Raw genomic sequence first — 27,584 nt, forward strand, 5'->3', positions numbered from 1 at the left:
ATAATTAATATAATATAATATAATATAATAAAGTTATACAAAACATTTTATATTCTATTTGACTAGATCAAATCAGAATCGGATCTCTCAGAATTTTAAGACTTTTTTACTTTATTATAATATTATATATTTTAATATAATTATATAATATAATACATTAATATAATATAAAATAAATAGGACACTTTTTTTTCGAAAAATCTGCTCCAAATACAAAAATTATGTAAAAAAAATAAAAAATAAAAATTATATTATATATATATATATATATATATATATATATATATATATATATATATATATATATATATATATATATATATATATATATATATATATATATATACATATATATATACATATATATATATATATATATATATATATATATATATATATATATATATATATATATATATATATATATATATATATATAAATTAATATTTATATATAAATTTATATATAAATTAAAACATCTCTTTGCTTGCTCACTGCTCTCTAGTCGGATATTGGCAATGAAGCCAGTGTACGGCAGCGTCACAGCGCCCTCTGGTGGTGAAGGTCGCGTAGCACTCCGGCAGGAACTGATTCAGCAGCGGCGCGTTTACGTTCTTGAGTCACTCCAGCGCTACCGACTGTCGGGATGTGACCCCGGAACAGGACGCCTCCGTATACACAACACAGCTCTCAAATACAACAAAAACGACAGAATCCTGGACCAGGAGAGGTAAGCCATCAAAGTGGAGGTGTTTGAGTTGCATATACAAAATACGCCCCAAAACGAGGCGCGAATCGAAGCGGTGTTCTGTTGCTAGCGAGCTAATGTGTATGTGTGTGTGTATGTGAATGGGAATTGTGGGAACTTCATTCAGGGCTTTGTTACAGCCACACTGTCCGGTGTGCCTATTAAAACACCCTCTGTATCGTACGCACACTAACTTTTCTCCTTCAAACACAATAGTTGTAGACAAAAGAGAGTCTGTTTGACTGACATTCTTAATTTTAAAGATATATGAAAGATATATGCGCACGTTTTGCCACAGGAAGGGAGAAGAGGACTGGAGTGATTCCTCTCTGCTGTACTGTAGTTCAGACTTAGACGGATACTTTGTACGCCTAAAATCGAATGGTAATATCATTTGCACATTAATGACGTCGTTTATTATCTATACACGTTTTACTGTTTATATTCATTGCTTTTAGTTCTCTTTCAGCACACGAATCTGCTGCTGTGAATTCACAGATATGTGTGAATATTAAATTGTGATGGCAGGTTTATGTCTTTGAGTTAATTTGTTTTTAATTGGGGGGAGGGGGTACACTTTTATGCTGACTTCTTGTGTTTGCTTGCATCTGTTTAATATTTATAGGTTTATTTGATCACACTCAGTTCAGAAAGAATCTCAGCCATTTTATCATGTCTTAGTGGCAATGATAGTCTATTTTTAGTTTATCCACACCCTAAACTCATTGTGAATACAGAATACATCTGTCAGCTGCAGTGTGGCTCACATTCGGCTATGAAACTGGCAGTCTGCCTGTAGTGGGCTCTTGAACTACGCCAGGCTTCGAGAGCTGACGGGACAGGACAGGGCAGGGCAGGGCCAGCTACTTGTGAACTTGGAAGTGAAACTGTTTTTCTTCAGTCTTCACATTCTCCTGAGGGATTCTGGCTCTTTGAATCCTAGAGAGATGGTTCCCCTCCTCTATGGCAGGGGGGCAGGTGCGGCTCATGGACCGCTCAACCTCTGCGTCCCGAAGGGAGATCATCAGCTGCCTTTGAGCTACAAGCTTAGGCATGGACTCAGACCTCCTGCCAAGCCAAGCTTCAACACATTTTTTTTTTCCATTTTTTTTTTTGTTGGAGAGCCCAGCCCCCCTGGTGTCGCTTGGCATCCCCCTACCCCCTCTCCTTTCTGTCCGTCAGACACAACACAGGCTGGGTTTATGCCTTACAGGCCTGCTCCTACATGATCAAGGCTGAAATCTAGGCTTAAATCAGCCTCGTTGGCTACAAATGTGGCTTCTTTCTGTTGCAATTAGCAAAATCCTCTTTGGCTCACTTAAGTTTTCATTTGTTGACTTTCTTTGACTTTGAAGAAAAAGCCTTTAGTTTTATTCCTTAGTCTCTTATGCTCATCAAGCCTGCATTTATTTGATAAATACAGAAATTTTTTTTTATTGTGATTTAAAAAATTTAAATAATTTTCTATTTTAATATTCTTTCAAATATAATTTATTTCTGTAATGCAAAGCTGAATTCTCATCACCCATTACTTTAGTCTTAAGTGTCACATGATCCTTCAGAAATCATTCTAATATTATGATTTGATACTCAGGCACTATCAAAGATGAAAACAGTTTTACTTTTTTCAGGATTCATTGATGAATAAAGGTTCAAATGAACAGTATTCATTCCAAATAGAAATCTCTTCTACAATATAAATCTTTACAGTCACTTTTTTTTTAATCAATTTAACAAACCATTGCTAAATAAAAGTATTAATTTATTACAAAAAAATAAATGTTACTACTGACCCCAAACTTCTGAACAGTAGTTTAAATTGTTACAAAATATTTATATTTTAAATAATTTCCAAACTTTTGACCTGACTGTGTATATACTGTGTGTGTGTTTGTGTTTGATGTATAGCTTAAAGTTATGAGGAATATACATTCTTTTTGCTTCTATCTTCGATCCAAGACAAATTACCCACATTCTATGAGCACAGGCTTGACTTTCCTTGAAATCTAGTGTTTGAGCCCATTTAGTTTGTTTTTCCTAAATCGTATTATGGAGAGAATTTTCTTGTCATTTCACGTAGCTGTATATTTCCGACAGCCGGTGCAACAGTGATCCCAAAGGGAGCTTCCCACTGCAGTGGATTTTGTGTTGTGATTCATGACAAGCTCTCTGGTGCATAACAACCATCTTGTGAAACACTTATGCTAGACGGATTTGAATACTGAGATGATGCATTGACTAAATAAGCCTTAGAAATCTTCAGTAATGTTTGAATCATTTCACACCTTGTCATAGAAAAGTTAATGATTTACTTAAAGGGATAGTTTACACATACATTTAACGTACTCACCCTCAAGGTCTCAAGCACCAAAAATTCTACAAAATATCTTATTTGTGTTCAGCAGAAGAAGAAACATTTGTGCAGGTTTGGAACAATTTGAGGGTGAGTAAATGACACAATTTTAATTTTGGGGTGAACTATCCCTTTAATTAATTGAATTGGTTTAATTTTTTACCTAAACTGCATGTGTACTAAACTGAAAAGCTTCCAAATATCATTCCTAGAATGTTTTGATTTGCTTTTTGACCATTTAGAATTGTATTGTTAGCCAAAATTGTGCAAGGAAGTGTAATATTAAACTTATTTTCTGTATTGAATAATTGTGAGTATTCAGGGATTGCATTTAATTGATGGGTTATGACCTAGTTTTCCGTCATCTGGCTGCCTCATCTCTATTGTTATAAAATACAGTAGCTAATTGTTTCCCCACTGTTAATGTAAGCGGCTAGTTTCCCATCATATCTGCTAACAAACATGGCCCAAAAACAACTCAAGCTAGACTTCACATAAAGTCTGTTCTTTGGTTATATTGGCAAAGCATTGAAGTTACACAATATTTTCTTTGAAATCACCTCTATCTGTCTTTTATTTTATTATTTTATCTAAAGTAGACTGGAAAGTCAAGGGAGGGAAGGGGGAACAAGGTGAGGACAGGTCTGGTTGTAATTATAATCTTCATGCACTGGATGCTGATTGGTCTGGTTAGTTTTTGGTCATGTAAAGCCTAGTTCACACTGCCCAATTTTTGCCCCGATTTTGACTCGCTGTCGGGTTTTGTGAAATCGCAGACAAATGCCCGAGATCATAGGCAAATCGGTGCTCGTGCACACGGGTGACAATCATGCAGTGTGAATGATCAAAGAAGCGATCAGAGAGAATCGCCGATGAGTCGCTGACACCTGTGAGATATTTGGCATGCTAAATATCTGGACCTGACGGGGATTGAAACTCCTGCTGTGTGAACTGCATTCTGACTGAAAATTACATCGGCAATGACCGACAGCCAATGAAAGAGTGAGATACAGGGCTGCAGGAGGTTCAGGGAGGAGTTATAGACCAGATTATTCGTTTTTTATATATTTACAATTATTTACATATATTTACAATTCTATCAAACAGAAACAAAGCCCAAACATTTGCACATCCAGCAACAGCACATTACAAAATTATTTATTCATCTCAAACTTTGCTCCCTCTGTCTCTCCAACAATTACAGTGCCTTGCGAAAGTGTTCGACCCCCTTGAACTTTCCGACCTTTTGCCACATTTCAAGGTTCAAACATAAAGATATAAAACTGTTATTTTTTGTGAAGAATCAACAAGTGGGACACAATCATGAAGTGGAACGAAATTTATTGGATATTTCAAACTTTTTTAACAAGTCAAAAACTGAAAAATTGGGCGTGCAAAATTATGCGGCCCCCTTAAGTTAATACTTTGTAGCGTCACCTTTTGCTGCGATTACAGCTGTAAGTCGCTTGGGGTATGTCTCTATCAGTTTTGCACATCGAGAGACTGAAATGTTTGCCCATTCCTCCTTGCAGAACAGCTCGAGCTCAGTGAGATTGGACGGAGGGCATTAATGAACATAAGTTTTCAGTTCTTTCCACAGATTCTCGATTGGATTCAGGTCTGGACTTTGACTTGGCCATTCTAACACCTGGATATGTTTATTTTTGAACCATTCCATTGTAGATTTTGCTTTATGTTTTGGATCATTGTCTTGTTGGAAGACAAATCTCTGTCCCAGTCTCGGGTCTTTTGCAGACTCCATTAGGTTTTCTTCCAGAATTGTCCTGTATTTGGCTCCATCCATCTTGCCATCATTTTAACCATCTTCCCTGTCCCTGCTAAAAAGCAGGCCCAAACCATGATGCTGCCACCACCATGTTTGACAGTGGGATGGTGTGTTCAGGGTGATGGGCTGTGTTGCTTTTACGCCAAACATAACGTTTTGCATTGTTGCCAAAAAGTTAAATTTTAGTTTCATCTGACCAGAGCACCTTCTTCCACATGTTTGGTGTGTCTCCCAGGTGGCTTGTGGCACACTTTAAACAACACTTTTTATGGATATCTTTAAGAAATGGCTTTCCTCTTGCCACTCTTCCATAAAGGCCCGATCTGTTCAGTATACGACTGATTTTTGTCCTATGGACAGAGTCTCCCAACTCAGCTGTAGATCTCTGCAGTTCTTCCAGAGTGATCATGGGCCTCTTGGCTGCATCTCTGATCAGTCTTCTCCTTGTATGAGCTGAAAGTTTAGAGGGACGGCCAGGTCTTGGTAGATTTGCAGTGGTCTGATACTCCTTCCATTTCAATATTATCGCTTGCACAGTGCTCCTTGGGATGTTTAAAGCTTGGGAAATCTTTTTGTATCCAAATCCAGTGTTAATTCTCCAACAACAGTATCTCGGACCTGCCTGGTGTGTTCCTTGTTCTTCATGATGCTCTCTGCGCTTTAAACGGACCTCTGAGACTATCACAGTGCAGGTGCATTTATATGGAGACTTGATTACACACAGGTGTAATCAAGCAATGTGGCAAAAGGTTGCAATGTTCAAGGGGTCAGAATACTTTCGCAAGGCACTGTATCTCTGCCATAATCTTTTTTCTTTTTCTCCACAAATCAGCGCATATACAATTTGAAGCAAACTTTGTGCAGTTTGTAATTTTTAATAACAATTCCATTCTTGTTTACTTGTCACATCGCACGTGTAGTTGGGAAACGTAGTTTGCACACCTGTGAGAGAGAGTTGTCGGCGACTCTTCCTCTTGTTCAGTCATGCAGTGTGAAACCCTCTGTCGCCGATCCATCGGTCAGTGTGAACACAGCAGTGACTGAATGATACCCCAGATAGTCATTCAGTGTGAAAAGAGCAGTGACCCGACGAGTTTGAAAATCGTGCAGTCTGAACTAGGCTTAAATGGATTTCAGTTTAGTCAAAGGTTGGTGGTTGAGCCATAAAACAGATCTTACTACTAGAACAGTGCCCTCTGCTGCTTCACAATTCTTTTAAACAAAAAAATTGGAGAGAAGAAAAAAAACAGAAAAAAAAATGTTCTGATCAGCATGACATTTTTACTAACAGAGGTTCTATTAGTTTTGGGGCTTGGCACAGTTGGTCCCATCCAATAATTCTTCAAGACAGCATTGCTTGTTCTCACTGACAGTAAAAGGTTATGTAACATCTTATGATCCAAAGGAAAACCCACTGTGGCTTGGGATCTGTGTACTATGGAAAACCCTTTGTGCCAATTGTGTTTTAGATGGTGATTGGCTAACTGTTAACATTCTGGCTACAAATACAGCATGTTTTTAGTTTTTTTTTCATAATGTATCAAGTCATGAGTTGAAACTTTAATATTTTGAGGGCATCTTTTTTTAATGAGCTGAATTAGTTCTGGTCAACAGAAGGATTTTGATTGGTTTTCATACAGACCCAAACACCACACCATCTTTTTTTAAATGTGCAGTTCTAGAGGAGTTGGTCCTCCCTATCTTTCACTCTGCTGGGAAGGTTTTCTACTTGATGTTGGAACACCGCTGCAGGGAATTGCTCCCATTTTCAACACGAGCATCAATGATGTTTGACACTGCTTTTTGCATACTATATACAGTAGGGAATTGTGCTTATTCAGATATTTCATACTGACCTAATGCAAAAGATTTTTCTTGAGTTTGAATTCCTGATGCATGATTTCTGTCACATGTTCAAACAATTGAGGAATCTTTCTCTGCTAGCTGTTTGTGAGGATTCAAATGACTTGATGAGTCTATAAATAGAAGCGCTATCTGGATTGTGGATCTCCTTCCAGAGCTTCTGCACCTTCCCTACATGGATAGTGGCAGGAGTCACTGATGAACAGATCTTTTGCAGTATCGTTTTTTTTTGGCTCAATGTTATGACCTTACATCAGTGAGATAACTCCCTGTGATACCAGTGCTAAAACACCTTTGACTTTATCTGCTTTTAAAACAAGTGCTCTATGTTGTGATTTGATTTAAGTTCCAATTAAACTGCAGGAAACCAAATGACACTGATTTGAGCCTCAGTGCAGACTGGGTCATGACTGAAGCAGAGGATAGGTGTTCTATATTTAGCTGTCTGCCCAAAGGACCCATCATCACATGATTTGACATCCTCCACTGTGAAATCAGGCAAAGTCTAAAATAACATGGGGTGGCAATAAAACTGGTTAGATTGATGTTTTTGCTTAGATTCTTTGTGGGGGAAAAAGGATTAGATTTGGGTAACATAAGTGTACAATGTGGAAGTTGTTTTTTTATTTTTTACATTAGTTATTCATACTAATTGGCCTAAATTCAATTAATTAAATTATGGCATATCTTACAGAATCACTACATGATGCCTATATTTATTTTAATTTAAATACTATACTTTTTATTTATTTATTTTTTACCATATTTTAAAAGTGCTAAAAGAGTTATCCATCTTTTCTGCTGTATATTATATTTTGATGCCTGATTTCACTTGAATCATTGTTTCCCAAATGGGTTTGTGATGCCAGTGCTTGAAGTGTTAGTTCACCCAAAAAAGTCTGTCATTAATTACGTACCCTCATCTCGGGTCACCCTCATCAACACCCATAAGACCTTTGTTCATCTTCGGAACACAAATGAAGATATTTTTGTTGAAATCCGATGGCTCAGACAGCCTTCATTGACACCAATGTCATTTCCTCACTCAAGACCCATTAAAGGCACTAAAAGACGTTGTTACAAAGTCCATCTCATTACAGTGATTTTACAGTAATTTTATGAAGCAACGAAAATAGTTTTTGTGCGAAAAAAAACCCAACAACTAAATAACGACTTATATTGTGATGGGCTGATTTCAAAACACATCTTCTTAAAGCCTCGGAGCTTAAAGAATCGGCGTTTATCGAATCAGCGGTTCGGATCATGTGCCAAAGTCACGTGATTTCAGCAGTTTGGCGGTTTGACATGCGATCCAAATCATGAACCGATACGCTGATCCATAATGCTTCATGGCTTCAGAAAGCTGTGTTTTGAAATCGGCCCATCACTCGTTTTTTATTTTTATTTTTTTATTCTCGTCACTTCATAAAATTATTGTAGAATCACTGTAGTGAGATAGACTTTGTAACGACGTCTTGAGTGAGGAAATGACATTGGTGTCAATGAAGGCCTCTCTGAGTCATCGGATTTCAACAAAAATATCTTCATTTCTGTTCAGATGAACAGAAATCTTATGGGTGTCGAATGACATTAGGGTAAGTAATTAATGACAGAATTTTCATTTTTGGGTGAACTAACTAACCCTTTAATAAAATATGTATTATTCCTATTTTGTAAGTTTATTAAATATCGTCTGCTCTCTAGGCTTCTTGCATCCATAACCTTTTCTTTTCCAAATTAGTTTTTGAAAAATGTTGTGTTGTCATGGCTTGATTATCAAAGTTTCTTTATAGTCTGTCATCCACATATTTGATGAAATCTGCAGACTTGCTCAAACAAAACACCTGCTCCATAGCTAGGGTGTGCAACAGATCTAAAGCCTGAAAGATTATGGGGCATTTTTCAGAGATTAGAACCCACAGTCTTGGAAGGGTGAAGTAACGGTGTTTATATGCACAGGCTTTTCTTGGGTGTTTGCGGCTGCAGTGTATCTGCCTGCTGTCTGGCCTGTCTCCTTTCCAGCAGGAAGGACAGACATGATCAAAAGCGAGAGAGGGAGAGTGAACCGTCTCCCCCCTGAAGGTGTGCCTGGTGTCACAGAACTGCCGAGCTGACGCTCCGGTCCCTCTCGTGTCTTTCATCTGCAAGCACTTCTCATCCCCCCACGGCTGCCAGCGAGATGCAGCAGAATAAAGTGCATGCTTTATTGAATATGAAGCCCTTTTGATGGCACGGCCCTTTGGTGACTGATGAGTCTGTGACTGTAGAGGAAATCTGGGTTAGTTATTTTGCCAGCATCACCCATTTCTATACCACTTTCCGCCGTCATTGCTTTCATGGCTTACATTTAAGTGCCTTCAGAAATGTAAGCCATTAACACTCCGGATTGGCCATGCAGAGGTACTGTCATTCTTAAAGTCAAGGCCAGACAAATGTATCTTTCATGCAATGAAGGGTTGGAGCCAGCGTTTCAATTAAAAATAGGCTAACCCCACATCAAAAAAAGCTGTCAACATGTATTAGTGGCTCTTTGTGCAGATAAGAGGGCGTGAGACATCACAGGCTGGATGTCGCCAAAGGATTCAATCTGACAGATTCACAAAACCCTCAGAATATATTTAATGTCATCCATTTTGCTCTATTGTGAGTGCGAGTCTGTGAGTTTTATTTAAAAAAAAATTCTGCATTGATTATGGATTCGATGGTATGACCACAGACTTTCTCTTTGTTTGTGTTCTGATGCTGTTTTCTGGAAAAATAACATTTGAGGCATTGGAACGTTTTGCAAATTCACTGTTGCGCACAAGCTTGTGGTTTTCTTCTGTGATTATATTCCGTCTTTTTTTTTCTTTTTTTTTGCTCCTCAAGGTCCTTAAAATTGTTTCACACTGAGTGCAAGTTTGAAAATAGGTCATTAGGAAGTGAGCAAGACGAGGGAAAGCTGGGAGTGCTGTTAGATCTTCCATTAAATATGCATGAGGGCCATTTATGATGCTGTCAACCTGCTCCATGATCTGAAGTGTGTTCAGACTTCAGACACAGTCATTCTCCTTAATTAGAAGCTTTCTGCTTTCTGCAAAGGTTATGGTGGGTTTGATTTTTAAGCTAAATATGTATGCTAGTTTGTACAGGTTAGTAAGGGGTTTTCTTCTCTATAACTAACTTATTGTTTAGTTTAAATAAATGTTATGGAAATGTTTATTCCAGTTCAGTTTAGGTTTAATAAAAAAAATTGCCCTTATCCATCAAGTAGGAATGTATTCAACTCACGAGTTCTGAAAATAAAATTTGAGATGTTAATAATTGAATACTCTTGCTCTGTGTGCGGTTCCTCAGCAGTGCGTCAGGAGCAGGGGGGATGAACCGAGAGGAAGCCCCTGGCAAGTCTCCTGAGGAGATGTACATCCAGCAGAAGGTGCGGGTGCTGCTCATGCTCAAGAAAATGGGATCAAATGTAAGTGTCAGACCAGTGAGAATAAGACATCTTCTGATCTGCTTTGAACACGTCATGAAATGGCATTCGCTTTTAACATAAGTAATGTGACATTTCTGAGTGAAACTATGTTCTATGAGAAATAATGAGATCAGGACTTGAATGTATCTGTGAGGATTAAAGTACATCATTCTGTCCTGCGCTGATTGATTAATAATTCAAAATAAGTGGATTATTGTTTGGGTATTCATGTTTTCTTTACAATATAGAAACCAGCCATTGTCTTGAACCTGGTGATCATATCATTGTTCATTTAAACTGATTTAGCATATGCCAGTTTAGTACCGTAGTTCTTAACCGGACACTGGATTTTTTTTCACTGGATATGTGAATTTATTTTTTGTCCCCACCCTTACAGCTGACACCAAACGAGGAAGCTTTTCTGCGGAATTATGCAGGCGTGGTGCACAGTCAGATGAGTCAGTTGCCACAACACCCTATTGACCAGGGTAAGTCAACATTTACAGCCTGAACGCAGCAAACCAAAGCGATGACATCACACCTCCACCCTTTACCACTAACACACTTATTACTAAGGTAGCCACTGAAAGGTTAGAAGAGGTACTGTCTTTTCTGATTGTTCAGTTCATTGTTTGAAATGGTGTTGTTAAAATGCCAAAAATGCATTTTGATAAACGTGTGTGTACATATAATAAATGTTCCACAAGGGGGCGCTAGCACAACATAAATATTTCAAGTAGGCAGTTTGAATGGTATTGCAGTTTTTAACTCAGTTTATCTAAAGGTCTAGTGTAAATTACCTTCACTTGGTTGCATCATATGCTATAGTGAGTGGGACTTAATGCTCAGTCTTACTAAAATGCATAACTGAGCACCTTGTCATAGTCCACATGCTCAGTGAAATGTCATGTTTTTGACGGAGAAATGCTAATGTTGTAAATAACATTAACATGCAGTGTTGGGAACGTTACTTAAAAAAAGTAATTAGCTATAGTTACTCACTACTTGTTCCAAAAAGTACCTGAATTACTCTATAATAAAAGTAACTATTTGCGTTACTGTAAAAAAAAAAAAAAAAAAATTGCTATAAGTCATAGAATTCAGATTTTTTTAACCAGTTTTCACAAGTCATTTGAAATGAGTAGAACAGACAAGTGTTTGTACATAACTTTTGATATTTATTGCCAGTGTTGGTCAAGTTACTAAAAAAGTAATACGTTATAGTTACTATTTACTTCTCACAAATAGTAAATTAGTAACTGAGCTGCATCATTATAAAAGTAACTAATTACCAGGAAAAGTAACTACTGTGTGACACATTTTTTTTAAATGTTCAAATATGTAAAATAACTTGGATGCCCCAATATTAAATGTTAAATGAATGAAATGGACACTAAATAGAATAAATTATTATGATAAAACATTGTACACTAAACTAATCAATGTTGCTGTGGGACATTGTGAGAGACACCTATCAAATTCAATACATTATTGTAAATATCAGTGATATAGTGGAACAATAAAACAAAATAGATTGTTTAGAACTGTAATATTTATTGCACAGACACCAACTGGCCATCAAATAAATCTAAAAATAAATGATGCTCCAAAAAAGAAAATAATAATAATAAAAAATGCCTAACTTACATAGCCTAGACTCTTTGCAGTGCACTCTAATATTCTAAAACTGTCACACAACTTCACAACTGGTAGACATACCTTAGCCTGCTTGAAGTATTTTCTTCCTCACAAAAGTAAATAGTTTGACAAGAAGTGCTCTCAAGTCTTTGTATGGGGCTTACCCACTCTTTTGCGGGTATTTTCGCAATGATTATCCAGAAAGAATCCGACTCAACAGCAGCATGTCCTCAACTATATATCTAGATATTATTTTGTTAAATTCTGTCTGGGTGATAAGAGTTTGTGGTGGAGAGAAACCTAGTTTTGGTTGCTTTAATGTTGTGACTCTGTCTCCTCCTTTGGCAGCGGAGCTCACGTTTTCATTTGTGTTCACTGACGTGGAGAGACTCTTCTTGGGCATAATTTGCATCTTACATAAACATTCTTACCTTTCACCTCGACGAGGGAGAAGTAGTACATGCTTCCAGTTTGCGAAAGCTACCTTTGAAGTCATTGCACATGCCATCACTCTGACTCCTGGTCGCTGGCCGCATGCGCGCGCGTGTGTGTGTCTACCTAGGCCAATCATGAATCATCATCAGTTGTGGTTGTCTCCCACCCACCTATCATAATCAGTTATGTGTACAACACCCACCTCCCAACACGTGTACACACAGCTGCATGTCCGCTGACAGAGTGCGCGCCTGTTCGGATGAAAACCGCTTCAGTGAGCTCAATTATAGTAACGCCACATTTTATTCTCAGTAATGGTAACGGGGGAAACAGTAATTTGTTTGATTACTCGTTACTGAAAAAATTAACGCCGTTTATCTATAACGCCGTTATTCCCAATGTATAAAAGAGTGGAACACACATTTTGTTTTCATTAAATATACATATAAAGTGCTCTTTTTTTGGAAGGATCTTTATAAATAATGCAGTAGCCGAAGAAAGATGGATATAGTTGTGTACTGTACTTCAGGGATTTTTCTTGCCCAAAATCCACTTGAGCAGATCTGTGTGTGTGTTTGCTCCAACATTAAAAATGTTCCATCGCTAATGAGTGGTTTTTAAAGGGTAAGTTCACCCAAAAATGAAATGAATGTCATTAATGACTCAGCCTAATGTCGTTCCACACACTCAGTTCATCTTCAGAACGCAGTTTAAGATATTTTATATTTAGTCCGACAGCATATCTTAAGTGTATGCACACTATACTGTCCATGTCCAGAAAGGGAACAAAAACAAAATCAAAGTAGTCCATATGAGACATCAGTTAGTTCATTAGAATCTCTTGATTATCGAAAATAAATTTTGGTCCAAAAATAACAAAAACTACGACTTTATTCAGCATTGTCTTCTCTTCCGCGTTTGTTTTCAAACCTCAAATAAAGATTCAAATGATCATAAATCAGCAGATTGATTCATGATTTTGATCGCGTGTCAAACTGCTGAAATCAGTGACATTGATGATGTTTTTATTCCCTTTCTGGACATGGACAGTATAGTGTGCATACACTTAGATACGCTGTCAGACTAAATATAAAATATCTTAAACTGTGTTCCGAAGATGAACGGAGGTCTTGCGGGTGTGGAACGACATTAGGGTGAGTCATTAATGACATCAATTTCCTTTTTGGGTGAACTAACCCTTTAAGATGTTGTGATGTAATGTTGTTTATAAAATCAGAAATGGAAACGGTAGTCCTAAGATGAAAGTGATCTCTGTCTATCAAGTGCAGTTTAATGAGGCAGAAATGAAAGGAATTTAATGAACAACCCACAATGAAGAACAATAACCTTTGTTTAATGCACAGACGAGGGCCATCAGGAATATGTTAGGGGAGATAAGCCAAGATAAGTCTGTTTCTATTAGGAGAAACTGACATCTCATTTTCTGGGATAGGATCTTTTTCTATGAACCTTTAAATAAAGCCTGAGCTAAAAGTGTTTGAGGTCTGTTGAGGTGAATTGAAATGGGTTTAGTAGTAGTAGTCACTTATTTTAGTTCAAATAAAATGGTTAATGTAGGATCACAATGCAGCTATCTGAGGATTTAGCTAATAAACCTTATTCTATTTTTAGCAGGAAAGAAGGCAAGGGTATGAAATGTAGACATTCATTTCTTCAGTGGGTTGCACTATTATTTATTATAACTATACGTTTTCGGATTGTAATGCTGACGACAAAAAAACTCTGGATAACATGAGCTGTGGAAAATTATACAGCTTTTTACAGCGGATGCCATTGAAAACACAACTATCCTTCACAGCCTTGCTTTCATACCTGTCATGACGCTGTTCTGAATACGTTTTTTGTAATATCAGTGCAAATGTATGGCACTTAACTCTACACACGCTAATGCTTTCTTTTTCACATCAGGCAAAATAGTGCCGCATCTCAGGGGAATATACCACAGTTTGATTAATTATTTACGTATCCAGCATTCTCAGAGGAGCCTGTGTTTGCATCCAACACCTTGGAAAGTGAGTCAACCTGTGACTAGTATAGCTTTGCAGATCTAGCTTAATTTGCTTCTCATAATGTTTACAAAAAAAGATGCTATATGGCTTTATATTTACAAGTATGAATGATGTGTAAGCCTCTCAGATTTCTGGGATAAATTAAAGGGCTGCTGTCTGTACAGTTAGTAAAAACTGTATAAGGATGGGAGTTCATTTGTGTTGGGCACAGTAACATGTCTGTGTGCAGACGAACACAACTGAATATACTCTGTCTATAGACACAGACCACTGAGACTGACCATTACACTTTCTCAATGGCTATTGTTCTCGCATGTGAATAAACACTTCTGTGTTGAATTCTCTTTTTGAGAGGGAAATTGCATGATCATGCTATTCTGAATGCAGTCAGTCAGTTTTGATCTCAGTATTTTTCCCAAGTGGGCCAGGTTTAATTGATTTATCTGACCGTGAAAGTGGGATCCACACCATGTATAACACAAATACTTGGGGATGGGCTCTTGACTACCCAGAACACCTTAGCAACCTAATAGCAACAGCCAAGACCCTAAGCATTGCGATAGTGAGTTTTGCACATGCTAACACAACTCTGATTTTCTAAAGTTGTGTACAAATCTGGTAGGTTTACTCCTTCAGATGCTCCAAACCTGCCACTTTTTCTGTTTACTAGTCTTAAGGATTAAAAAAATTTGCATTTGGGACCATCTAATTGGCTAATTACCATAGATAGATGCATATTCAATATTTTGTAATGCAATTTTAATCTCATCTAAGGCCTTGAAGTTTAGACGATGAAACTGGATGTTGGTGTCTGGGGGAGGATGATGGGCGTTAGAGAACTTTAAGAGTTCATGCAGCTCAAAGCTTCATACCATGCCAAACAGACTCATTAACAGGCCTGAAGAAATAGATGAGGCTGAGATGAAATGATCAGGCAACTCTATTTATACAATAATTATGCAAATGTGTGCATTTTTCCTGTTTGTGCTCCAAAAAAAAAGTGTGTGTGTGTGTATATGTGTGTGTGTGTGTGTGTGTGTGTGTGTGTGTATATGTATATATATATATATATATATATATATATATATATATATATACATACATACATACATACATACACACATATATATATATATACATATATATATATATATATATATATATATATATATATATATATATATATATATATATATATATATATATATATATATATATATATATAATATAAATTGTTTTGATCTAAAAGAAATGGCAGGTCGTGAGTGGCAGGCCTGTCTCTTATTGATTCTCATCATTGGCTGAAAGCCATCAATGAGAAGGAGAGAGAGCCTACCGCCCCTTTAGTGCATGCTTTGGGAACTGAACAACAGAACGACTACAGTAGACAGTTTCCATGGCGATGGAATTGAGTGTCGAGCGGGTTGGACAAGGGCTTTCGTGGTGGTGTGAGTGAGGGAGTGGAGCAGGCTTCATTAAAGGACCTTCAGTCAAGCCGGATTGTTAATTACAGACGGATGGTGTGAGAACATCACACTCACTCTTTTGGTCCTGTCTGTGTGACACTGCATTTAAAAGCATGCTGCTCTTTTACGTCCTCCTTCACAAGCTTTTATTGTTTTTGTTGTGTAAGTGCCTGCCCTTTTAAAGATGAGTTCAAAGCTATGCATTAGTTAGTTGTGTATTATCCATCTTTTAGACTGACGCAGCCGAGTCAACAGTCTTTTGTCTTGTGTCTACTGGTATAATCCTCAGACAGTATAATCCCAGACTGCACTCAATGAGTGGAAGGATGCGTTCTTATGAGCCTTTATCACTAAACCAATGAGAGATTGCCCAAAACACATTTCATAGTGTGTGCAAACTGCAAGCCATTTTTAATTTTATAAATAGATTTGATGGTTTGAATTAATTACGTTTTGCTACATGGCTGAAATTAAAGAGGGTAAAAAAACCTCACATTATTAATTTCCTTTCGGGCTCTGGTATTTTAAGCCTAGCCATTTTTGTTCATTGTAACTGCAATTGATTTGTTTGCCAGCTGTGAAAGTGTTTTTAGGTTGTCCACTAGCACCGCATCATAATGCAGTAGATGTTATTAAAGGGATAGTTCACCCAAAAATGAAAACTTGACGTTTATCTGCTTACCCCCAGGGCATCCAAGATGAAAATAAAATGAAGATTTTTAACTCCAACCGTGGCTCGTATAATGCATGTCAATGTATTTCTATGAGAGTAAAAAACACACAGACATACTGATCCATATTAAACCTTGGCTTGTGGCAACACATTGATGTCTTAAGACATGAAGCGATCAGTTTCTGTAAGAAACCCAACAGTATTTGTTATTTTTTTACCTCATATCAGACGAATCTTATCTAGTATTCCCCAGCGCCATTATATCTCTTGAAGAGGGTAAAAAAAAAACCTGTCATATATAGACAGTTTTTTTTACCTTCTTCAACAGAACTAATGGCACTATTATATACACCTATTATACATTATACGCGCTATTATATGAGTGTATGTGTGTATATATACACACACACATACACTCACCTAAAGGATTATTAGGAACACCTGTTCAATTTCTCATTAATGCAATTATCTAATCAACCAATCACATGGCAGTTGCTTTAATGCATTTAGGGGTGTGGTCCTGGTCAAGCCAATCTCCTGAACTCCAAACTGAATGTCAGAATGGGAAAGAAAGGTGATTTAAGCAATTTTGAGCGTGACCTGTTTGTTGATGCCAGATGAGCCGGTCTGAGTATTTCACAATCTGCTCAGTTACTGGGATTTTCACGCATAACCATTTCAAAGAATGGTGTGAAAAGGAAAAAACATCCAGTATGCAGCTGTCCTATGTGCGAAAATGCCTTGTTGATGCTAAAGGTCAGAGGAGAATGGGCCGACTGATTTAAGCTGATAGAAGAGCACCTTTGACTGAAATAACCACTCGTTAACAACCGAGGTATGCAGCAAAGCATTTGTGAAGCCACAACACGCACAACCTTGAGGCGGATGGGCTACAACAGCAGAAAGCCCCACCGGGTACCACTCATCTCCACTACAAATAAGAGGCTACAATTTGCACAAGCTCCCCAAAATTGCCACGGCTTAGCTGAGCATTGTTTCTGACCATGTCCATCCCTTTATGACCACCATGTACCCATCCTCTGATGGCTACTTCCAGCAGGAAAATGCACCATGTCACAAAGCTCGAATCATTTCAAATTTGTTTCTTGAACATGAAAATGAGTTCACTGTACTAAAATGGCCCCCACAGTCGCCAGATCTCAACCCAATAGAGCATCTTTGTGATGTGGTGGAATGGGAGTATCGTGCCCTGGATGTGCATCCCACAAATCTCCATCAACTGCAAGATGCTATCCTATCAATATGGGCCAACATTTCTAAAGAATGCTTTCAGCACCTTTTTAAATCAATGCCACGTAGAATTAAGCCAGTTCTGAAGGCTCTTCAATTTTTTACTCTCATAGAAATGCACCCAATTGACATGCATTATTATTGACATAAAAGCAACGGCGGTTGGAGTTAAAAATCTTAATTTGTGTTCTACTGAAGAAACAAACACACCTACATCTTGGACGCCCTGGGGGTAAGCAGATAAAAATCAAATTTTCATTTTTGGGTGAACTATCCCTTTAAACAGCCCTGCTGCCATCCTGCTGTTCACATCATTATCCTCTTCTGCTGTAGCAGATTGTGACCCGTTTCTAATTGCAGTAGTAAGGGTTTAAATGTCTACTTCCCCCGATAAGCAAATTAATGAGCCGCAGAGCCTGCTTTAAAGAAATTTCACTTGTAAGTGGAACCAGGAAAGTAACAGAGAAAAATGTATTTGATTTATTAAATAATATATTACTTAATGTCTGTTAATGATTAAATGGCTACAAACCCTAATCCTACTCTTACCCAATAAGTATATGTTGTTGATTAATATTACTCAGTACTTAAATATACTGTATAACTACACTGTAACAATGATACCTTAAAATAAAGGCGTGCAATTATGCTACTGAGTAATATTAATTAACATGTATTTATAAGTGTAAGGGACTGGTTTAGGTTAGTTTCATGTAATGATGGATAATTTACTACAGTAAATACATGTAACATTTGTAATAAGGACACTGTAAAATAAAGTGTTGGGGGATTATAGTTAAACCACATAAACATGACCTTTGACACAGTTGTCTGTCTTGTCTCATCCAGCTATCATGAGAGGACCAGAATAAAGTAAAGAACAAACTGGCAACTCTTTCTACAAGATAAAATTATTGATTCATTTGGTTATAAGCAAATTATTTAATTAAAAAACAAGTACATATGTATTCTCTGGAAGCCAGGCTTAATGAGTAAACCCTGTTACTGGATTCCTGACATGAGTTAGACCCTCAGTCGTCTCTCAGATTCCAAATATAGACATTGGCTGTTACATTACATAAATACCTGAATAGATATACTGGTTTAAAAAACAGTATACATACAGTATATATGTATGAATGTCACTTAAGTAAATCAGTCTAATTGACGATTATCCCCCCAGCTACATCTCAAGCACTGAAAGGGGAAAAAAACTTTAGAGAAATAGCTGGGATTGTGACTCAACTTTTGGCTAGCTTGAGTTATAGTACGGTAGATGTAAAAGTGTCTTGCGTGATCTGCACAGAAGGGTGCGGGGGTGTATGTGTGGTTGTGTGTCAGTCCCACACACTCACTGCTCATGATCTATCACTGCTGGCCATGTTTAACCACATTTCCTGAAATGGCCAGTAATACCTGCTATCTGAATGCCATATCCTTGAATCATGGGTGCCCTGTCTGGTGTCATTATTATATTACCATTATCAGATGATTCATAGGTGACAGACTTACTATAGCTGTTAAACAGGGAAGATTAAGGAAATCATATCTCTAATCATACAGTGGCTTTGAGGGTCTTTGATTAAAGGTGTCATGAACTGGCGTTTTTTTTGTTTGTTTTTTTTAATACTGTTGTATTAATACTGAAAAAAACATCATAACTAATAAGTAATAGGCTATTTTCTACAGTGGTTTTGAGGCTCTCTCCTGAACGCTGAGTTTTGATAGACGTGCCGCACTGGATACTTAGAAGTAAACGCCCATATTATATGCATATTTAATGAGCTTCAGCTCACCTGTCAATTCAGTTCACATGAGAGAGGGATTGCCTTGAAAGCGGCAACCGGAATACCGTTAAATCGTACCGTTAAAAATCCCAGGATGTCCTTCGATAAAGAATAGGGGTGTAACCCTGGCATCCTGGCCAAATTTGCCCATTGGCTCCTGTCCATCATGGCCTCCTAATAATCCCCAAATAATGATTGGTTTAATCACTAGGTCTCCTCTCCACCAATCAGCTGATGTGTGGTGAGCATTCTGGCGCAATATGGCTGCCGCCGCATCATCCAGGTGGTGCTGCACATTGGTGATGGTTGAGGAGATTCCCCCTTCTATGTAAAGCACTTTAAGTGCCTAGAAAAGCGCTATATAAATTTAACAAATTATTATTATTATTACTTTTAGTGTTTGTTATTATTTTTATTTTTAGTGAACTCTTACTTTTATTATTATTTTATAGTGTTTAAGTATTTTTCTTTTACACTGAGACAAACCTCACCATGAAACAGCTTTTATTTATTGATGTTGTTGTTATTATTATATAAAATTCATATTATTGTATGAATTTTGGCAGTTTATTTTTCAAGGCAACAGCATTTTGGAGGCATGAAAACGCAAGGTTTCAAAAACAATGCCTTTGTCTTAGCCTGACCCACATCAAGATGTTTGGTCTGGAAACTCACCATTGGCAGGGCTCAATCCGAGGGGTGGGATAAACGGTTGTCTTTCAAACTCCCTCTGCACACAATAGGATAGTGCTACAACCAACCAGAGCAACGTGAAGCGGAGCTCGTTGATAGATTAAACATTCGCCGTATCCGGTCGGCAAAACTCTGAGCACATCATGTCTTTTTCAGAATGACTTCAGTGCCGTTCTTTTCTCAGAGAAAAGCTTAACTCCAAGTCTTCCAGAGTCTCGGTCAAAGCCGATTCGAAAGACCGCCGTTCTTCTGTGTTCGCCAGCTTCTGTGTTTACTTGTAGGACGCAAGTGCAACTCTGCCGTCACTGTTATTCCACGCCCACCGACTCTATACATGGGATTGGCCTGACCAGAGGTTGGTTTTTACAGCTCGGGAGGTATTGAGAGTTGCTAAACGACCCTCGCGGCAGATTAGATTTGCTGCCGCTAGGGTGAGTCTAGATTTCTAGGCTACCTTTGTATCCATGTAAAACAACAATATGGTGATATCATGTACATACTAACTACATGTTCGCAGGTGTGACAAAGTGACATCACCAACTACTGGCATGCATAATACAGTCTAATGAATTTGTTTGCACCTTTACAGTTAAATAATCACACTTTATAGTGGCTTATTGTCACGACAGCCAGTGAAAAATGGCAAGCGTTTCCCTGGTTAGCACCTGCTTTTGTACAGGAGGTTTAGAAATGTGGAGAAATCAAGAGTAGAATGGCATTTTGTTAAAAAAAAAAAGTCATTTTGTGAGCTCAATCTAATCCAAGTGCTAATGTAGCGTCACAATGAATTACTAGCTAAATAACGGCTCATGGTGAAACCGCCATTGCAAGAGATGCAATGAAGCCCCACGCTGAGAAAATGATCACTTCAGTATCATAAACCACGGGTGTCTGGTGATATGGTTATGGATTACGGTGAGTATATTCCTCCAGGATTGTGGTTGGAGGTTAAACAGGGCAGTATTGGAGAGATGCAGTGATATGGGGAGGCAGACAGCTGCTGTTTGTTCATAGGTGTTTGCTGCCTGCCGGACTGTGATGCAATCTGATTTTGAGCTGTTGCTAGGCGACGGCTCCTTAGGGTTCTGACGTCTGCGGCGCGTTGGCATGTGCTCCTGTGACACAGCCAGCGTGCGTCGCAGGGAGTGGCGCGATCATAACGAAGGCAGGCGGAAGATGCAAAGGGACATTTTCTTCCACGGCCTCTTCATCCTCCCTTCCGCTTAAACGCTCTTTGAGGATTTTGAGCGCAGACTGTCAGTTGTTATAAAGCTTCGTCCCTGTCTTTGCCCCCTCCTCATCATGATCGGGCCGTTACGCAAGCATTACACAACACTAAGATGATACAGGATCAAAGACATGCCGTTGACGGTTTAGTAGTTGCAATACTCGGCATCAGTCTCATTATCATCATCACAGTTTGGTTTGCATCATGATAAGTGGAGTCTTTACACTTTACTCTTTTTTTTGAGGGGATGTGTTCATTAGGATGTACATTTTTTTCTTATATTCCAGATTTTGAAGACATTTCCCCTAACAAGTATAAGCACTGATTCTATGATGCTATCAAAACATTGCTTTTTTATTAAGATTTTTTTGTTTTGTTCTGCTGTAAGCTAAAGCATCAGGAAGACTGAAATAATACGCACTTTCAGTAGAATCAGTCGGCATGCAGCCTGTGAACAGAGTGTGAACCTTCAGTGTTTTCAGTAAGGTGCTAACACACTCAGCTGAAACTGTCTGAAACTAAAGAGTATCTTCAGTTGAGTGTTAAAGGCCAACAACCACGATAAAAAAGACTTATAATTTGTCTTGTAGATTGCCTAGTTGTCTAGATTTTCAGTACAATATTTTTTGTATGTTTTTTAGTATAGATTAGTTTGATAAAATATCCTAATATTGCCAAGGATATTCAAAGTAAAGAACATTACCAAAATACACAGACCTTCCGTAAGGTAAATGGCACCTTTGATGTTGAATGCGTTCTGCTTTATAAGAAGTCCTGGAGAATAAATCTGGTAATTTTACATTAAGGCAGTGGAGTGTCTGATTTGTGGGCTAGAAGTAGATGAAAGGCAGAGGAAATGACCATGCCGACGTTCTGCTTTCGGCTTATTAAGCTTCAGATAGTTCAGTCAAAATACTACTTTTCTTTCAAATAAGTTTAAAATAAATAAAAATTGTCCATTGCCAAACATATGATATTGGACTACATCGGCCCGTTCCGTGCCGCGAACTGCCTTTGACCTTGAGACGTCCACCTGACCTAAAATAATCTGGCCAGAGCTAAAGTTTTGCTGTTTATTTACAACTGTTTACACTGTTTGTGGTGTTGTTATTAATCCGTGTTCATCTAGGGACAGCCGGACCTAGAAATCCTGTTTACCTGGTTTGCAGGGGTTTGTTTTCTCCATCCCCGGGCGGGATCGTTAATTCAGGATTGGAATTGATTAGAGCCTTCCCTCGCTGAGAGCCCGAACCTGACTGAAATCACAAACACTCTCACTGCTTCTTTAAATGCCCCGCAGTCTTCCCGCAATCCGCTGGTGACATTTTCATGTCTTTAGAGGACATCTCTTGCAGTGTTTGTTTTGGCTCTTTACTCTTAGAGTCCGTATTTCAGATACGGCTAGTATTAGATTTGGTTTATAGAGGCTTTTAGCTGCATTTCTTATCAGTGTGGCACAGAAAATCCTAAGCAGTGGTTGGTAATGTGGGTGTTGTGTGTCTCATGCCACATGCTACACAAACAGATGCTGATTTGACCTTGACGTTAAACTGTTTATGTGAGAACAAACTGAGGTCTATGTATCTGCTCTGTATTCACAATGAATATGATCTAATTTGACTCTTATGAATGGACTCATTATTATATACTGTATGAACATCCCTCCCCACAGTTCTCCAGGGCAGAAGTCAGGGCATCTGGGGTATGAATGTGGGAAATATTGATTTTGGGGTCAGTGCTGTTAAAAGAAGGCTCATCATTCTGTACAACAGACTTCAGATACCTTGTCACTGTTAGAAATAATACTAACATTCTCAAAGACTTTATATAAAGGAAAACAGTGCTCTCCGATTACTTGTGAATGGGAGAAAGTGCAACGACAAATATGGCGAATTAGCCCCGCCTTCTAAATGAAGGAACCAATCGTTTTTTTTTTTTTAAAGTTATCGCATCACTGCTGCTGTTAGAAGCTTTGACTGCTATAGAAACAGGCAGTGTTCTGAGACTTGCATTTAGAATCGTGCATACGCATTAGTGTTTTTATCATGTTTCAAGCGTTTAGAAACCAAATTTATGATACAGTTGTCAGATTTCATTGGTGATTTCAAATATGAAATTTAATCGTAAGCTTGGCGAACAGTTTTGGAGAATTTAATGTTACTCCATTCAAAGAGATAGGAGCTGCACTTAAATGCCTGAGAGGCATTTCAAAGATGGCCGCTGACTGAAATGTGTTGTCTTAAAGCATTGGTTCTCAAACTCCCACACTATTTCACCTTTTGTGTGTCTCCCTCATCAGACACCAAATTTAAATCTTGCAGATTCTACTAATAGGCTGATAAATTGAATCAGATGTGTTAGGTGAGGGAGACATGCAAAACGAGCAGTGGTGAGGGGTCTCCAGGACAGGTTTGAGAACCAGTGTCTTAAAGGGATTTTCTGTACTGAATACATCACCCACAAAACATTGGCCAAAAAAAGCACACGGGTATGGTTTTCCACTAGCCTGACGTGGTCATACTCAATTCTAGTCAGAATATGAGTCTGATACTGCTCCATTGGGCTGTGATTATGGGGCGTGTTTCAACCGAACCAGGAAAGACCTCAATTGGATAGACCTACAACCAATCAGAGCAGCGAAGGGACGCATTGTCAAATGTCCTGTGATGCCAAGTCCGCGTTTTTTCCTCGGGTTCTTTTCTATGTCTGCGGGTTGAAGCGACTATTATGTGATATATAGACCCATGAGTGCGAATTTTAGCAGGCAACCTTGCCAAAATAACACATTTTACCCCCCAAATGCCATTTTTTCACTGGAGAACCCCCCTAGTAGTTGCCGCGTTTTGTTGTAAAAACTTGGCAACCCTGTCTGCACACGCGCTGAAATCAGTCTGGAACACACGATCTTTGCCAGTGTTGTAAAATAATTTAATGATACACAGAGTACTTACCCAACATGATCATCATTTCTGAGGGAAATTGTGAAGGTGAATGCATATACAAACAAGCTCTCCGTTTAGGATTCGTAAAAATATAATCCAAGCCCCTTTGATGACGTGCATGATTACGTTACTGTTGATCATCTGTCCATCATCGTCTAAAGCCCGCCCTGATGATTTCATTGGTCCGAACAGTTTCTGTTCCGGGATAATTACTCCTCTATGGAGCAAGGCCAGACCGAACTGCCCGACCTAAAAAAATTGTGGGCGGGGCTAAGTTCGGCTGGCATCCAGGCTAGTTTTCCACAATACATTTATGCATTTGGTAGCCGCTTTTATCACATTCAAGATATACTTTTTTTCCAGGGCTTTTTAAGGTAAACATCTTTATCTCAATATTTAATTAGATTTTATTAGAACTTTTAAGAAAAATATCAGATTTTAGAAATGTGGAACTTGTAGAATTGAGTAACCAACATTTGTGTTACACTGTACTGTTCTAAATGTTTACTGTTGCATATTTTGTTGCCAGTTTTAAATACTATTTAAAGAAATAGTATGCAGTATTTAGTCTTTTCTGCGCTGTATGCCTCCATTCGAAACATAGCCCTAGATTGCTTTTGGAATGTAAGGCATTGTCTGAGTTTAATTACACAGCACACAGCCCGTTTGCTCTTCAGCCATTATAATGATATTTGTTCCCATTGGACGAGCTCATGTAATTTGCTCTGTTGTGAAGATTACATTTTCCCTGGCTAATAAAGCTGTTAGGATAATGTCTGGAGAGTGGCTGTATGCAGTTATATGTGCAAATAGTCGTCTTCTTACAGCATTACGCATTTCATTTTGGACTGGAATTTCGTTATATAGTCTTACTTTATTTAGAAAGTAGATTTGCTTTCATTTTGTAAATCTGTCATATAATCTGTAAATATGGAAGTCATCTAATGCAAATCATATCCCTCGTGTTGATTGTGTTGTCCTTTTCCCAGGAGCTGAAGACGTGGTGATGGCCTTCTCAAGATCAGAGACCGAGGACAGGAGACAGTGACCTCTCGCCATGCCAAGTCACTACAGCTGAACACAACACAACACTGTTGACTGATGGAGAGGGCGGAGCCTGAGACGGGAGAGGTGAGAGGGGCGGGGCTCTGCTGCATGCCAGTTGCCCCACTTCCCTTCTCTTCCCCCTCACACTAACTGTTACACTATCGGGCCCTGCGGCCGCACTACCTGGTGACTTACAGCAAACCAGTCAGAAAGAGTCCTGGCGGGTAAATATTTGATTTGGGTTTAAGTTTTTTTTGTTTTTTGCCATCATGTTTCCATAAAAGTGGCGTTTTATATTTGTTCCCATGAGAGACTTAATGGACCAAGAGCTTCATTTGTCTGGTCAAACTACGAAAAAATATAAATCGCCTTATGGGTTGTTGTTATTACAGACAATTTTCTTTTTTGTGTGTGTGTGTATGTAGTTTCTTGTTTTACTGTCTACAGGATCATGCAGGTAGATTTTCTTTGTTTGTTTACTTTATTTTTTCAGGGTTTTTGATTGTTTTGTAATTGTTCGCATTATAATTTCATCCAAATAACATTCATGTTGTTGTGGAGGATACCGAGGCCCATACACAAGCACACACTCACAGAACGATGTACACGAATTACCTGACGTTTCATGATCTGTTTTTTCGATGTTTGGATTAATGTGAAATTTCATAGATTTTTTTGTACAGAACGTGAGAAAAAAGTAGAAAAGTGAACGAGTTGTGCCAACTGTGTTTTTATGTAAAATATTTCTAAAGGTATCTAATGAATGTCTTAGGTCCTTATTTATTTTTTCAATGTCTTAAAATGTAGACAAACACAAACCCCTTTTAAACCTCAATTCTGATTTGTGACCGCATGTTTTTAATACGAATGATTTTAGAAACCTTAATAACCACAAATTTACACGTCAAGTGGAAATCTCAGCCTTAAGCGCCGTAACGGGATGTGCCGTGCTCAGACAGGAGTATGCGGCACTGTATATTTGACTGTCTGATTCAGTGGTGCTAGTGAAACACGTTTTTAGTTAATCTAATTGAAGTCAAAGATGAACATGAGCTTGTGTTAATTCAGAGGATGCTAAATGTCCCACGATAACATCACTAAAAACCAAATTTTTCAATTTGATTTAGATTTTGCCTCTGACCTTTTTGGTAACATTGTTTCATGTTCAGTATTTAATGCGTATTCATGTTTTGTTAACTTGCTTCACATAATTAATTGTATCTTAGTGTTTTGAAATGACGCATGCCTGCATTGTGGTCTACGGTGTATATGTTCAAGTAGCTCTGTAATGGTCACAAGAGCCTCAATGTACACCTCTTTTTAATCTGTGGATGTAAGTCCTTTTATGGAAATGGCTTTTATAGTTCTCGCTTGTATCAGCAATAAGTATTTGATTGAATGTGTTCAGTCATCAAGGCTACTTATCCATGTGACAGCCGCATTATCTCCCCAATGACAGGAACGTGCATCTGGTTGCTTTTAACTGTAAAACCTTTTTTGTCTATGCATTGTTTCATAACATCATACAACCGTGTCTTACATGCACTCGTTCCAGGTTGGGTTTGTTGCCTTTCAGCTTTGCATCCATATGAGTGTCACTCTTGTTTCTTTTTTAAATCATTGACTTCATTGCATGTTGTCCCTACTCGCTTGAGCTGTTAAACTATTTAATGTGAATTGTTTTTTTTTGTTTGTTTTTATTGTTTTAAAATTTAATTGAATGGGTTTTTTTTTTTTTTGTTTTTTTTTGCCGTATGGCCATCGACCTCGTCCCTTGACTTAAATGCGTCCAAAATCTATACCAACTGAACCATTAAAGAAGTTGAAAACTGTCTGTTGTGTTGATTGTTTTTGCTTCCAGTGTGATTTATTCAGAAATCATGAGGTATGAAAAACTGAGGCGTGTTTCGACCCTTCTGTCTGCGAGATAAGAACTAAGCTGGAGGAAGATCTCATAATAAGGGCATATTTTGCTCTACTTTAAAGGGTTACTTCAGCGATTAGCATATGGCTTTGTATCAGTAGAAACCCTGGGGTATATTTAAATGATCGTTTTTAATTGTAGTGTCTGTTCTCTAACTGAACTGATTTTATGAAAATGAACACGGTCATGGTGGGAAAGTGACAGTGATCCAGTAGCGGTGGCTTTGGGAGTGGCCTCATAGGGCAGCAAAGCATTCTGGGAATTGT

General features: G+C 38.1%; 1 protein-coding gene across 1 annotated transcript; it reads left to right on the plus strand.

The window, feature by feature from the left end:
* Positions 1 to 577: 577 nt before the first annotated feature.
* Positions 578 to 27,105, plus strand: ctnnbip1 (catenin, beta interacting protein 1). Its single transcript, XM_067447239.1, has 4 exons — positions 578 to 730; positions 10,087 to 10,204; positions 10,602 to 10,692; positions 25,337 to 27,105. Exons 2-4 carry the CDS (start codon positions 10,109 to 10,111, stop codon positions 25,393 to 25,395), a joined length of 246 nt encoding a protein of 81 aa, XP_067303340.1. The 5' UTR covers positions 578 to 730; positions 10,087 to 10,108; the 3' UTR covers positions 25,396 to 27,105.
* The last annotated feature ends 479 nt before the right edge of the window (positions 27,106 to 27,584 follow it).

Source organism: Pseudorasbora parva, chromosome 6 (assembly GCF_024679245.1).
Source record: "Pseudorasbora parva isolate DD20220531a chromosome 6, ASM2467924v1, whole genome shotgun sequence".
NCBI lineage: Eukaryota > Metazoa > Chordata > Actinopteri > Cypriniformes > Gobionidae > Pseudorasbora > Pseudorasbora parva.